General features: G+C 27.5%; 1 protein-coding gene across 3 annotated transcripts in view; it reads right to left on the minus strand.

The window, feature by feature from the left end:
• The window catches only part of LOC107439058 (regulator of G-protein signaling loco), an 81,526-nt gene that overhangs the window by 18,749 nt on the left and 48,792 nt on the right, over window positions 1-13,985 (minus strand). For all 3 annotated transcript variants that reach the window (XM_016051524.3, XM_016051523.3, XM_043054149.2), the window contains 4 exons: window positions 13,282-13,428; window positions 11,437-11,629; window positions 8,526-8,743; window positions 4,638-4,841 (listed from right to left, as the gene is read on the minus strand). In XM_016051524.3, coding sequence (XP_015907010.1) covers window positions 4,638-4,841; window positions 8,526-8,743; window positions 11,437-11,629; window positions 13,282-13,428 — 762 coding nt within the window. The remainder of the gene's footprint in view (window positions 1-4,637; window positions 4,842-8,525; window positions 8,744-11,436; window positions 11,630-13,281; window positions 13,429-13,985) is intronic.

The following is a 13,985-nucleotide window of genomic DNA, read 5'->3' on the forward strand; positions in this document are numbered from 1 at the left end:
GGAAAATTTCTTGTGTTAAAAAAAAAAAAACAGTTTAAATTGAAAAAATTTTAAGCTAGTTTTTTTCCCCTTTTTCTCAATATTTCTTAGTTTACTTAAAATATATTTATAATTTTACACATACCTATGATGACCTGGAGAAATAATTAAAATTTTCAAATATGTCTTTCTTTCTTGAGTTTATGATTATAACAACTATTCACTGATTAAAAATGAATATTAATCATGAATATAAGCATATATAAAGTATCTCTCTGGCTCTCCCTCACAAACAAACAATATAAACTGTGCTTTTAAGTTCCACCTTTGAAAATTTGATTTCCGGAAACTTCTGTGATCAATGATTTTTTGAAACGCCTGGACCTTCGATCTCCGGAAACTTCCGGATCACTGTTAGCGAAAATTCCGGAAATCCGGATTTTTCCGGAGCACAATCAGCCCTGCAGGCTCAAAATGCTGTTTTGGCTAAGCTAAGCGCTTGCTAGAGAAAAGCATATAAGTGCAGCCAAAAACATACAACGGAGTGTTTTTTATGAGTTACCAAAAAGTTGTTTAACTTATCAAGGTGATTAAATTTTCAAATCTGAAAAATATATAATATATTTAAACTGAGAGATAAGCCTGATACATTTAAATATAGTTTGTGAACAATCCCTAAGTACAAAAAATCAAATTTTTACTTCAGACTTTTTAATTTCACTTATTAATTTTTTCAAATAAAAAAATTTAACATAATGTAAAATATAAAATTTAATGTTCATTTTCAATAGAACATTACAAATATGGAAAAAAAACTTGTTTCTTATAGTTTATTTTGAAAAAGTAAAATATTTAAGAATTTGTAAATTTTTTAGAGCCATTTCTTGCTAAAAGTAGAAAACAACTGCCGGTTAGAAACTTTTACTGTATGAAAAAAGGTTTGGTTTTCAGTCTCAAAACATTCTTGCACAATTTTTTTTATTTTTATTTTGAAATAAATAAAGCAATTTTTGAAAAGACAAATTAAAAGACGTTTTTTATTCAATTTTTTAAACATGTTTAAAACAAAGAGTTTTAAAGGTAACAATCCTGTATAGCAGCTAGAATAAAATTATTCACTACAGCCAGTTTTTAACAGAAAAAAATCAAGTTCCTTGTCATTTACAGCTTTTCTAAAGACTTTTGTTAAAGACACTAGTCTAGTGAAGTGCATATTAATATAATATCAGGAGTTAGTCATTTAGCCAAACAAATCCTCTTCATTTAATCTAAACAGCTAAAAAAGGTTTTTTAATATTGTTATAGTTTTTAACAATTTTTTGTGATGATGATTGTGATGGTGAACAAGTGAAAGATGTCTATGGATAAAACTTTCATAAAACATCAGAATTCTTCCTTGTCAATATAAAAAAGGTAAATTTATTGCATCAACACATAAATTATATACAGAAAATGGAGCTGAAGAACACTAATTAGATAAATTAATTACACTTAATAAACATAAAATTTTTGTTAGTAGTTTTAAAAATTTTATTTGCAGACAACTAATCTTCATTTCTTATAAGTTCTTCTTTATTTTGCTGTTTAGTTATCTGAGTTGATCGGTACTTTCGCACATAGATTCCATTGCAAAGGCTAGATAATTAAATACTGAAAAGTTTTCTAGAAAATTACTATTCAAGATAACACATTGGCTAATAAGTTCCCGGTCTAATGAAGCAAACACAACATTTATAGAAAAATTCAAATTTATTCATCAATATAGTCTCCTTTAAGAGATATACAATCGCTGCATCTCCTCTCTAACATCTCTATAACTTTCTTAAAAAGAGAACCATCTTTGGCCTCAAAATAGGCATTTGTTTCTGCAATCACTTCCTCATTCGTGCTGAATCTCTTACCCGCGAGTATTTTTTTCAAGTCTGCAAACAAGTAGAACTCACTAGGAGCCAAATCTGGTGAATAGGGTGGGTGCGAAAGCAACTTGAAGTGAAGTTCGTGCAGTTTTGCCATCGTAGTCAGACTTGTGATAGAGGGTATTATCCTGATGAAAGATCACTTTTTTTTCTTCTGTACATGGGTCCGTTTTTTGACAATTTCCTCCTTCAGGTGATCCAGTTGGGCCATGTTGCGATCACTATTAACTGTTTTACCTTTTTCAAGATAATCAATCCATAAGATTGCGAATCCCAAAATATGGATGCCATAATTTTGCCAGCACTCTGCTGCGCTTTTGGCCGCTTTGGGGAGGTTCACCGACTGCTGTCCATTCAGCTGGCTGCCGCTTTGACTATGGTGTGTAATGGTAGATCCACGTTTCGTCCCTCGTGACATACCGACGCAAAAAGTCCTTTTTATTTCGCCGAAACAACGTCAAACAGCTCTCGGAATCATCAATTTGTTGTTGTTTTTGGTCAACTGTTAGCACACGCGGCACCCACTTCGAATACAGCTTTCTCATAAACAAATGTTCGTGCAAAATAAAGCCTACACACTCTTTTGATATATTTAGAGAATCAACTATGTCATGCAACTTCACTTCGTGGTTTTCTACAACAATTTTGTGGACTTATATTATGTTTTTCGGATTAACCACAGCTTTAGGGCATCCAGAGCGTGGCGCATCTTCAACATTTGTATGACCACGTTTAAAATCAGCAAACCAGTCAATAATGGTCGATTTTCCTGGTGAAGAACCCGAATAACACTTATCGAGCCAAGCTTTAGTTTCTACCATGTTTTTTCCTATTAAATAACAATGTTTCATAAAAACACGAAATTCTTTTTTTTTATCCATTGTTTCAATAACATAAATTGGTGTTCGATTAAAATCACTGTAACTTTAAAATCAATTGGCAGATCGTTATAAAATTTTAACACCTTTTATTTGAAGGTTAGGACTTGCTAAACAAAATACTAATTCTGCATTTAGAGCGCCATCTGTATGTCAGACTGGAAACTTATCAGCCGATGTGTTATAAGAGTAAAATCTCTTACGAAACCACTATTTAACTAAGACATAAATTCAGGGTATCTGCTACATTTTAGATTTTCAAATTCATGACTTTTCATGATTTTCCATGACTAATTCCAAGAATTTTTCATGACTTAACGAAGTTGCTATTTTCTCCAACAAAAACGCAACAATAAATTTAAAAAAGCATTATAATAACATTATTCGAAATAGCTATAAACAAAACTATTATACTCTTCATCTTCATACTTATAGATTTTAAACTTAAAAAACAGAGTAAGGAAAGAATTTTACAGCAGAATTATATTCTAAAGATACTTTTCTTGTTCATCAGAAAGGAAAGAAATACTCCTGATTTTTCTGTTCATTTCGGAATAAAAAAAATTCACCGATAACTGGTTTGCTTCAACTAGAATTTTAAACTGATAAAATTTAAAAAAAATAATAATAAAAATTCTTAAATTACAGAAGAGAGTTTAAAGGATAATTCGCTCTAGAAATAATATTTTTTCTTTCATTTTTTGAAAGAACACCATAATTTTTAAAGAACATGATAAAATCATTTTATATTCAAATAAAATATGACTGAGTGGTGATTTTGTTGGAAATTCAGATATTTGGAACAGGATGAAATTGGGGGGAGGAGATTCCATTCTTAAAAATTAGATTTTTCGGAGACCTAAATCCATGACTTTCCATGATTTTTTTTAAAAAATAGTAAAAATCATGACAAATTTTGTTCAATACCGAAATTCATGACTTTCCATGATTTTTCATGACTTTCCAGGTGCGCGAATACCCTGTAAATTTCATACAAAACAGAATGCAAATAATTTTACATATGTCAGAAATGTAAACAGTGTTATAGATGAAACAGCAGTTTCTAAAGACGGATATAGATTAATTGTATTAGATATTTCCTCAGTGATACACAGAATACAATTCTGACATTTTCTTGAAAATATTCCACTAGAAGTTATTTAGTCAGAATTGCAAACTTTATTCTGATACCATTATGTTGTTTATATCTGAAAACAGGTCTTGTCTGAACAAAGCATTGGGAAAAAAATTTAATGAACGTATTTTAGAAAGTAAAAAAAGCTGTGGGAACAGGAAAAATTTAAAATTATTTTCTTTTACTCTTTGAACAAAAAGGATAACTTTATTTTTATGACTATCCTAATGATGGATAAAAAGAATTCATCAAATACTGAAAGATCATTCTTAAAATGTAGTAAGTGGTTATGATGAAACATAAATCAGAATAATTGAACAATGTAGAATATTTTGTATCAAAATTCTATTCATTTGAATATAAATACTACCATTGCAAGAAAATGTAGAAGAATAAAATTTTTCAATAAAATTTTCAAACTTACTTGAAAATCTTTCACAAATTTTGATTTTTTTTTTTCGGACTACAAACTTGAAACCATGCACCAGAGGTGGCGGCTTTAATTTAAAAGAACACTTTTTCCCTCTTTTTTATACACTCCATTTTTTGGCCAGGTAAGGCATGAAGTCAATTACTCTTATAAATATATATTTATATAAAGACTTTCTTTAATATATCTGTATTGATTTCATTAGAATGTTATATATCAAATTACAGTACACAATCACGAAGGCTTTATTTTGGTGGAACACATATTATTATCAGTAATATTCTGGAACAAGTTTTTACCTGATGAGAGCCTACAATGTATGCCTCAACAGCATTATAAGTCAGACTCCTCCTTTCTAAGAGCTTCAAAAGCATTTCACCTACGGTTTCACCTGATTGTGTTCTAACTACAGTGGTTGATAAATCAGGAAGGATAACTCTGCAGTAATGACTATCAGTTGTGCAATGACTTGGGAACAGAGCCAGTTCAGCAGAATTCAATGACTGTAATAAAAGTTTCAACTTAGAATATTATAAAAAAGAGAAAAGTTCATTTAAGAAATGTCTTACCCACACTATAGCTTGATGTATTCAATATGGCCAATAATAGGGAATTTTAGAAATTTTTTATATCTAACAAAGTAAAATCAAATACAAAATTTATGTTATACAGGACCATCGCTATTCCGGATGTCTGAATTTCCCGGTTTTCTGGATCGACTAAAAAGTGTCGTTAATTGATGTTTTATCAAACCCGAATTACAAGGAAAAAGTGTAATGTGTAAAGTAAGAAAAAAAAAGAAAGGTACTCCTATCTTTAAAAAGAAAAAAAAATGGTAGAAAAATAACATTTAAAAGAATAAAAAAATTTGCAAATTTAGACAAGAAAAACAAGTTTAAAAAATACAAAATTCTCATATTTATTTTTTAAAAATAATTACAATTCCTAAATCAACTAATACAAGGACAGCCAATGATTAAATAACGCAATATATTTCATACCTAATTATACAGGGGAAAACGATAAAATAAAAGGAAAACTTATTAATCTAAATAAAAACACTTGAAAATTATCGAACCGAAACGATAGTTAAAAAAGGCACTACCATAAATATTAAAACCCGAAACAAGGCAAGATCAACGGAATTTTAAAAAAAAAACCTAATGATAAAATTTATGAATAAAAAGAATTTATTGTGTGCGAAATTTATCGTAAAAAAAAATCAAACATAGTGGAATCAGAAAAACAAAACTGCTTCATAAAATAATCCTATGTTTAAATTAATAAACAATTCTCTTTTTATTTTATTTTTTTTGTTGATAAAAACATGATTTTTAATTAGAGCAGATGTGATTCCACATCTAGAAAAACTTGCAAATGATACCGCACTTCCAAAGAATGAGAATTTATTCAAAAGAAAAAGATTTTATTTTTATTAATCGATGTCAAATAGATAAATATATTTTTCTCTTTCATCTTCTGTTTACTGATATGCATGCAATGCATTTTCCCCACCCCCCTCGTAAATCAAACAGAAAACGAAATCTGCATGCCACACCCTTGAGTTTGATTGACAGCCTAAGGGAGAAAATAAAACATTCCTCCCTTCCCTGCCTTCAAGGTCACGGAGGAAATGACGTTTCTCTGGGTAAAAGATTCTCCCCTTCCTCACATTTTCCTCTACTCAACTTCAAGGATGAGTACTATTTCCGCTTTTTTTTCATAATCGTTCTAGTTAAAAATGGCGGGAAAACCGAGCAAAACTTTTCCCGGTTATCTGGATACCGGTTAAATGGTTCTCTACTGTATTACTGAAATAAACTTAACTTAGTAGTACAACAGTCCATGGATGGCTAAGACCTAACTACAAATTCAAATTACGGCAATATTTCACATTTTGATAGACAATAAATTTACTTGAATATAATAGCATTTTATTATTTTTAATTTATTCTTAAATTTATAAACAAAAATCATAAATTCATTTTCATTCCATAATCCTAAACAGCATTTAAGAAAGCTTATATAAATAAAAAAATTAAATATTAAATTTAAATATTTTAATTTACTTCAGATTTGAGTTTCACTTTACTATTTGGTAATATAACTTATTTAAAATCTCAAACAATAAAAAAAAAATATATTTTAATAAGTAGTTTTCAGGAAGTTTCCCAATTTTATTTAGTTTTCTAAACGTAGTAAAAACTAGAATGATTTTTTATTGTACCAGAAGACAGAGAGAAAATTGCAAAATCCAGTTGAATTTGCAGCTACATAACACCAATTATTTTCAAATCTTACAAACACCATAGTATTTATTTTGTAAATTATGATGATCAAATCTGCAGACTTTTTTGTAAATGTCTACAGAGTTATCAACTTGAAAAAAAAAGCAGTATATTTTACAAAAGACTAAAAAATATCATGCTTAACTACTAAGCAATACATAGAATATTGCATGCATAGAGAATTTTAAGGATTTCAAATGATCATTAAAGAGAAATAAGATCTATAACATCAAGTTTTATTAATCTAATCTATAACACTAAGTCTTTTACACTTAACTACAGATTAAAATTGACTGCAATATTTTGTCTTCATGATTAACATTAAACAAGCTAGAATAAAAAAATATATGTCCTATATTTTTTAAATTCATAATTTTTATAAGTTCTTCATTAACCCCTTTGTCTACTGAGGAAAATTTAGAAATTCACCCTTCAATGCCACCAGTTTAAACAGAGGCGTGCATAGTTTTGGTGAGTATTAGAGAAAAAGAAGAGGCATGCTTTTCAATTTAAGAACTGCTTACTGTTACAAAAAAAATGAAAAACACATTTTAAAGTATAACAGTTTAATAATAAATAAATTGTTAGTCGAAATCAGAGCCCTCATCATCTGAAGTAATGTGATATTTAAAATTTTCTAGCCCGGAAGATGAAAGAAAATAGTCATCGAATTCACTCTCAGACATATTTGCAAAAAAAAAATTTTTTTATTACACATGGAGGAAATTAATGGAATTATTAAAATGGAAGTGAAAGAAAAGTAAAAAAGTATGTATCACTCAAAATGAACACAAGCAATAACTGCACATCTGTAATTTACTTTCCAGAAACTTACCTTTCCTCTTCCTTCCCACCTCGTCTGAAATTTTTTGAAAATACTCATAAGGTCACTCACTCTATTGTATTGCAAAGCTATGGGAATAATATTACTGATAGCAGCATATGGTAAAGTGCATTGTGCTTTTTGGAAAGGCATATAAATACACCAGGGACAGCTAACACATCAGCTTGGCGAAGCGTATATATATGCCCATGGCAGGCAAAAGTTAAACAAAAAATAAGCATCTTTTAAGCACTCAAAAATATTTTTATGCACTTAAAATAAATATCATAATTAGGCACTTTAAAAAGATATTAATATTAAGCAGAACCTTTTTTTACATAGTTTGTGACGATTGTCAAAAACCAGAAATTTTGGCCTAAGGATAAATATAAACTATTATAAATATGAAGTATTTTTTAATTAACATACATGTAAAATTACAAGTGTTCCATGAATTATGTTCTTGAATTATTTTATCATAAAACTCTTTTTGCTTTGAAAATTACTGTTAAAAACCCAAATTTTGGTGCAGAAAATATTAAATAATAAGAAATAAAAATGTGTCAAATTTTATTTTATCCAATCCATTAATTTGTTTAATTATTGAAAATAAAAAAAAATTATCTTATAAATAAAAACAATTAACAAACATCTTATTTTTCATTTCTAAAATCAGATTTCATTTACTTCCATTTTAACAATTTTCAAAGCAAGTGATTTTAAAAAAAATAGTTTTGAATCCCTGTTTCAGTTTTGTATGAATAACACCGAAACTTGAAACTGTTCTTTCGATTGATACTCAGCTGTATATACTAGAATGTAGGCCTACTAAACTATTGTAATTAGGATATTTATTCGAATAACTGTACTAAATATTGATAGTAACTTAATTAAACCCTTGAATCGATTGCTAACCCTTGATCGAAGGCTAAGTCATAAAATATCTATAACAATATTATTCAATCATTCAGCAACTACTACCATTCAATTAAGAATGTCCCAAAAAATCTTTTTTTAAGAACATTTAACATTATCATTTATATAAAAGCCCTAATAAAAATAAAAAAAACACCAACCTCTCTAGATGATACATTTTTATACATCAAGCCAACTCCTGGTTCACTACTAGTCACAGAGGATCTATCAGTTATATCTGATTGAGTAGAACTTGTATCATCTATTTTATGGGAATTCTTTTCTTTTTTCTTCTTTTTCAAAGATTTTCTGATTTCACTATGTCTATCCCATAGTCTGCTTCCATTTGATTTAGATTCATTTGACTTGGTTTTGCTTACTATAATTTAAATATAAATGAGTAAATAGTAATGGGGAACAGTTTTTAAAAGGATAAGAAAAATTAACACCAAGAATTTAACACTAGTTACATAAAAAATTTCAAAAAAAATCATGAAATATTTTTTTCAAAGATAGGAAAATTTTAGCACTATTTGTTATAGTAAATCTAATTTGGATAATAGAAATTTGTTAAAAAAAATTCATAGTACTAGTTACTGAAGATTTTTAATAATAATAGAAATTAGAACGAGTTACTTTAGCATTGATACCAAAAATCTTAGAGCTTTATGAGGAGAAAATGTAGCGCTCAGCTGATGTGGTGTTCAGCAAATTTAGAAAAAGAAAAAAAGATAATAAAAAAAATATTATTTTAAGTTTTGGGAAGCAAAATATATGAAACAATAGAGAATAGTTTAGTACATTGAAGAGATTTAAACATATAGCTATTAACACAAACATTCCTAGCAGCAAAAACAAAAATAATTAAGGTATTTTTTATTAAAAAAAATATAGGACAGCCTTTTAAGAGACTGGTCCCAAATCAATTTACCCGAGTTAAATAAATATGATTGTACAATTTATGAAATTATTTTAATTAGCTCTATTTAACTTAAGAAGAAAGAAAAATATTTTTAATTTATTACATTCTGAAGAATACCAAAGTTTGAAAAAAAGTTTTTTAATTTTTCTGCGTTTATACCACGTAAAAAAAGCAGGCTTTTACAAAAAAATTAATTCAATATTTCAATTCTGAACACAAGCAAGATAAAAGCAAGATTTTGACACAAATCACACTTGAGTATTTATTTTGAGTCACATATATTTTTTACACCTTATTTTATTTAATTATCATCTACTAAGACATTATCAATAAAATATGGTTTAATCAAAATATGTAACACTAAGACATCGAAACTCAGTTATTTTAAATAGGCTTTAATTAAAAAGTAACCAATTCAAACTCTTATGTCTTGAACAAAGTTTTCAGCAAAAGAAAAAAAAAGGTTTGAAAATAATAATTAAATTTAAGTCATATATTTTATTCATACCAGGGTGCCCATCCTCCTCCCAACACAGATAGGAACACCCCCCCCCCTCAAAAAATTTGAAAAAACAGCATACAACAAAATATAAATAAAAAAAAATTTCTAAACAATTCTTAGCTACATCTGATCTATCTCAAGTAGATTTACTGTTCGAAATATTTTGTACGTAAAATATTTTTATCAGTAAACAAAATTAAAATTGTAAAGAAGAATTAAACAAAAATATAGATTGCTATGCAAAACTGGCATATATAATGTGTGGATGTGTTGTTCTCTTTAAAAATTATATAAATTTAATGACCAATTCAATTCAGGCTGTAGATCCTAAATTGAATGCAATAAAACATTTATTGAAATGAAACTAAATATCTCTCTATATTAAAAAATTATAAGGGCTGCTGCTGTTTTGGGTGTTAAGCTAACTGTCAAATTTGGTTTTGTGGGGCAAAAACTAGAAGAAGACTTAGAAACTTGGCACTACACAGATGCATAGAAAAATTTACACGTAGCATAATAGAATTAACAATAAAAAATTACTTTCAGAATTAGACTTGTTAGGAAAAATAGCATACAAACCGCTCTATAGATTGCAGGAATGCAATTACAGAGTTGAAATTTCAGAATTTTTTTCCCTTTATATTATATTTTGATTTGCTACATAAAATATATAAAACTTAGAAACTTAAACTACGAAGGTATGTAGAAAAAATCACCAGGAGTAAGACAGAATAAAAATATTGTTTCAAAATTCCAATTTTTTGAAAGGTATTGCAAGTTTAAGTTCTTTTCACGAATTTTTTTTAAAGTTTATTTGCTTTTAATATTGACTATTCATCCAAAAAATCTCCCAACTAGGCATCAAGTAGAGATGGAACAAGTTTTAAAAAGTTAATGTCCTCGAAAAATAAAAATTTTTACACAACATTTAAGCATAAATTTTATCTAATATTATATTTTAAATGTCCAAATATTATATATATATATATATATATATCTTAGTTTCTTAGAAGTTTCTTAGTAGAAATAATTTTTCTAGTGATAAAAAAAGATAAAGTATTAATATTTTAATAAATTAAAAGTAAAAGAATTTTTTCCACCACCACATGCAAATAATTTAAATAGATATATTAAAGATCAGATAGAGGATTGGTTTTGCGCAAAAGTCTTGAAGAAAGTTTTATAAAGGTTCATTTTGCTTAAAAATTCCGGCTTTAGTTTACAACCACTGATTAATATATTTTGCACAAAACTGAAATGTTGGAGTGTATACATACTTGCCTGTATTACTTTTCCTGGATTATTTTTAAGTCAATCATTACAAATTAAATTGTATTTCACTTTAAATTAATAAAAAATTTAATATCTCCTTGCTTAGAGTAACATTTTATGGGGCTTTATAGCTCCACTTAACTAAAAATTACAGCTAATTTAGATCTTCAAAAAATTTTAAGTAATTCTTTAACAATATTAAGAATAAAATATAATAAATAGTTGCTAAATCTATTTTTTGTCATATGAATGCTCGTAATAAAAACAATTGGCAGCAATAAATACTCCAAATGAAAATAAAATCAAAAATTATTTTGGATAAAATTGTAGATGTCGCCTTCACACAATTGAATGAATGTAGTAAAGATAGACTTACATTTATGCCACGGAATCAAAGACTTCCTCTTTTTTAATCCTGACTTTTGTTTCTCATTTGAGAACACAGACACATCACAAAACTGCCCTTGATAGAGTAAAGGTTGTCCTTGCATCTCCCTTAACATACATTCTTTAAACATAGTAGACTTCAAAAATCTTTGGTAACAATCAAACTTCATCAAATTGAAAATCTAAAAAACAAATAAAACAAACTTTAAGAATTAAAAACGAAGAGAAGATAATAGGCCTAAAATGAACTGATAAGACTGACCTGTGTAGCTACTCTGCAACTACATTAATTACCGAAAACAGTTCTTTTCCAGGGATTTACTATTTAAATAAATTTCAAAGGCAGAGGAAATAAATATACAAAAGCTGCTAATTTTTAATTTGAGGGTGACATGAAAGGTTATGAGGGAGAGGTGAACACAACAAAATGTTAAGTTTCAAAATAAAATTGTAGTTAGAAAAAACATTATAATAAAATATTTTTAGGCATTTTAAAATCAACTATGTGATGGATTATAATTTGATCACTGTTAGAAAATATTGATCTGAAAATTAGATCAGTATTGAGATTAAGAGAAAAAAATTTCACGTAGACGATAGCGCCACCCTATATGGTTAACATTTTTGCACAACCAGCCAATGTTTGACTCCGAACAATAAATTCCAATGAAAAAAAATTTGAAAAACTACATAACTTACATATTTTTTGGATTTCAATTTTGTTAAGAGAAAATGTTCTTTAGTCAAATGTATGTCAAAACAAATTTAATTAAAGAATTTAACTTTTTTAATTTCAGAAAACTTAAAACTCTTCTGGAGTTAATTTTACTGCAGAAGTAAATCAAAATGCTAAAATTTTTCTTCTCTTTTTAAAAAAAAAAAATATTAAACTGAAACATATTTTCTTAATATTATATCTTATTTGCTATATATATTATATACTCATTATTTCATGATTTAAGATTAATACTGTTCTTATTAAGCTATGGAATAATTAAATTATCATAAATTGAAATTAATTACAGTTCCTTTATTTTTTTTCTATAGTGTTAAGCTTAGAAGCTTCCCAGAATTATTGCCATATAGTAACAGAAATAGTCCACAAGCTAATAATGAATTATAGACATATATGACAAACATAAATTTACAACCCCTTCCCCCCAAAAAAAATTCCATCCTAAATACAGTTTGTTCTAATGATCAGATTTACACACAATAAATGCCAATCATACTTGTTAAAAAAAATTGGTTTAAAAATACTAATTAAGTAGTGCTACCTATTAATTAACAAACAAAAGTGTACTTTTTTGAATAAAAAAAAACACTTTAGGCAGCTTTAGTATACAGCTTAATATGGTTACATAGTACTAAGCTAGAAGAGTGATCAAAAGTTTGGACCTGTTAATTTCTTTTGACTTATTTCAAAATATCTCAGGACATTTTAAAGGAAAATGAAAACATTTTGCACACAATTATATAACTTGTTTAGCCAAAGAAAATTTCACGCACATTAAATACCCCAAATATTCAAGCGCTCTCCTGACTAGCATATAAGACCCTACATTTACTAAAAAAAATTTATGTATATATATACATATATCAGTCTGTGTGTGCGTTTTTGTAACTAATTTTATATCTTAAATCAGAGTTGTGACTAGCCTTTAGAATCGCACTTAGTAAATGATAATCATTTGCTCATTACAAAAGTTATTAAGAGTACTTTTTTCCCCCTTCTTTCTTTGGCTCATTGCACATAAAGCATTTCTCTTTTTGTTATTGGTTGAGACCATAAAAATAGAAAAATATTACATTTAATAATAAAAAAGAATTATACTTGTTTTTGAGCTGGTAAAAATAAATCAGGAGTAGGTGCATTTAAATTTTCTTGCGCAACTTGCCTAGCATGACTATCTACATTAACAGGCTCTTGAGCACCTATACATAAATGCTTGTTGTATATATCTTTGGCCATCTCGGACATCTAAAAAAATTAATTGAAAAATAAGACATGCAATTTGATTAAACATAATTTGTTTTTACACAATGCGAACAATTTGTATTTGTTATTAAAAAATTTTATGAAAGGAATTTTCTTTTCTTTTACCAAATAACTTGTTGGATAATCCTGATAATTCTAGGTATGAAATTTTTCGCAGTATGTTAGATTGGATAAAAAAAAAAGTTGAAGTATCTCAAATCTTCTAGCGGTAGTGCAGAAAACTTGTCAACTACTATCAGAGCAAAATCTTATAACTCTAAGTTAATATCTTCTGTTGCCTCTATGAAACAAAAAATGTGAAAATTAAGGCTAAAAATGTCTAAATTCAAAAATTAATGAAAAATTACTGAATTTCATTGATTAGCTTGTGATAGAACTTAAGAATTACTATTTCTTAACAACAAAATTAGTAAAAAATTCTAAACAATTGCATTAATATTATGTAAGTGTGAATTTATTTTCTAAAAAAACTGTGTTTAATATTCAATTTCATTACTGTTGACAGAACAAAAGAAATTAACTTATTGTTCATACAAACA

The sequence above is a fragment of the Parasteatoda tepidariorum genome, chromosome X2, assembly GCF_043381705.1.
Source record: "Parasteatoda tepidariorum isolate YZ-2023 chromosome X2, CAS_Ptep_4.0, whole genome shotgun sequence".
Taxonomy (NCBI): domain Eukaryota; kingdom Metazoa; phylum Arthropoda; class Arachnida; order Araneae; family Theridiidae; genus Parasteatoda; species Parasteatoda tepidariorum.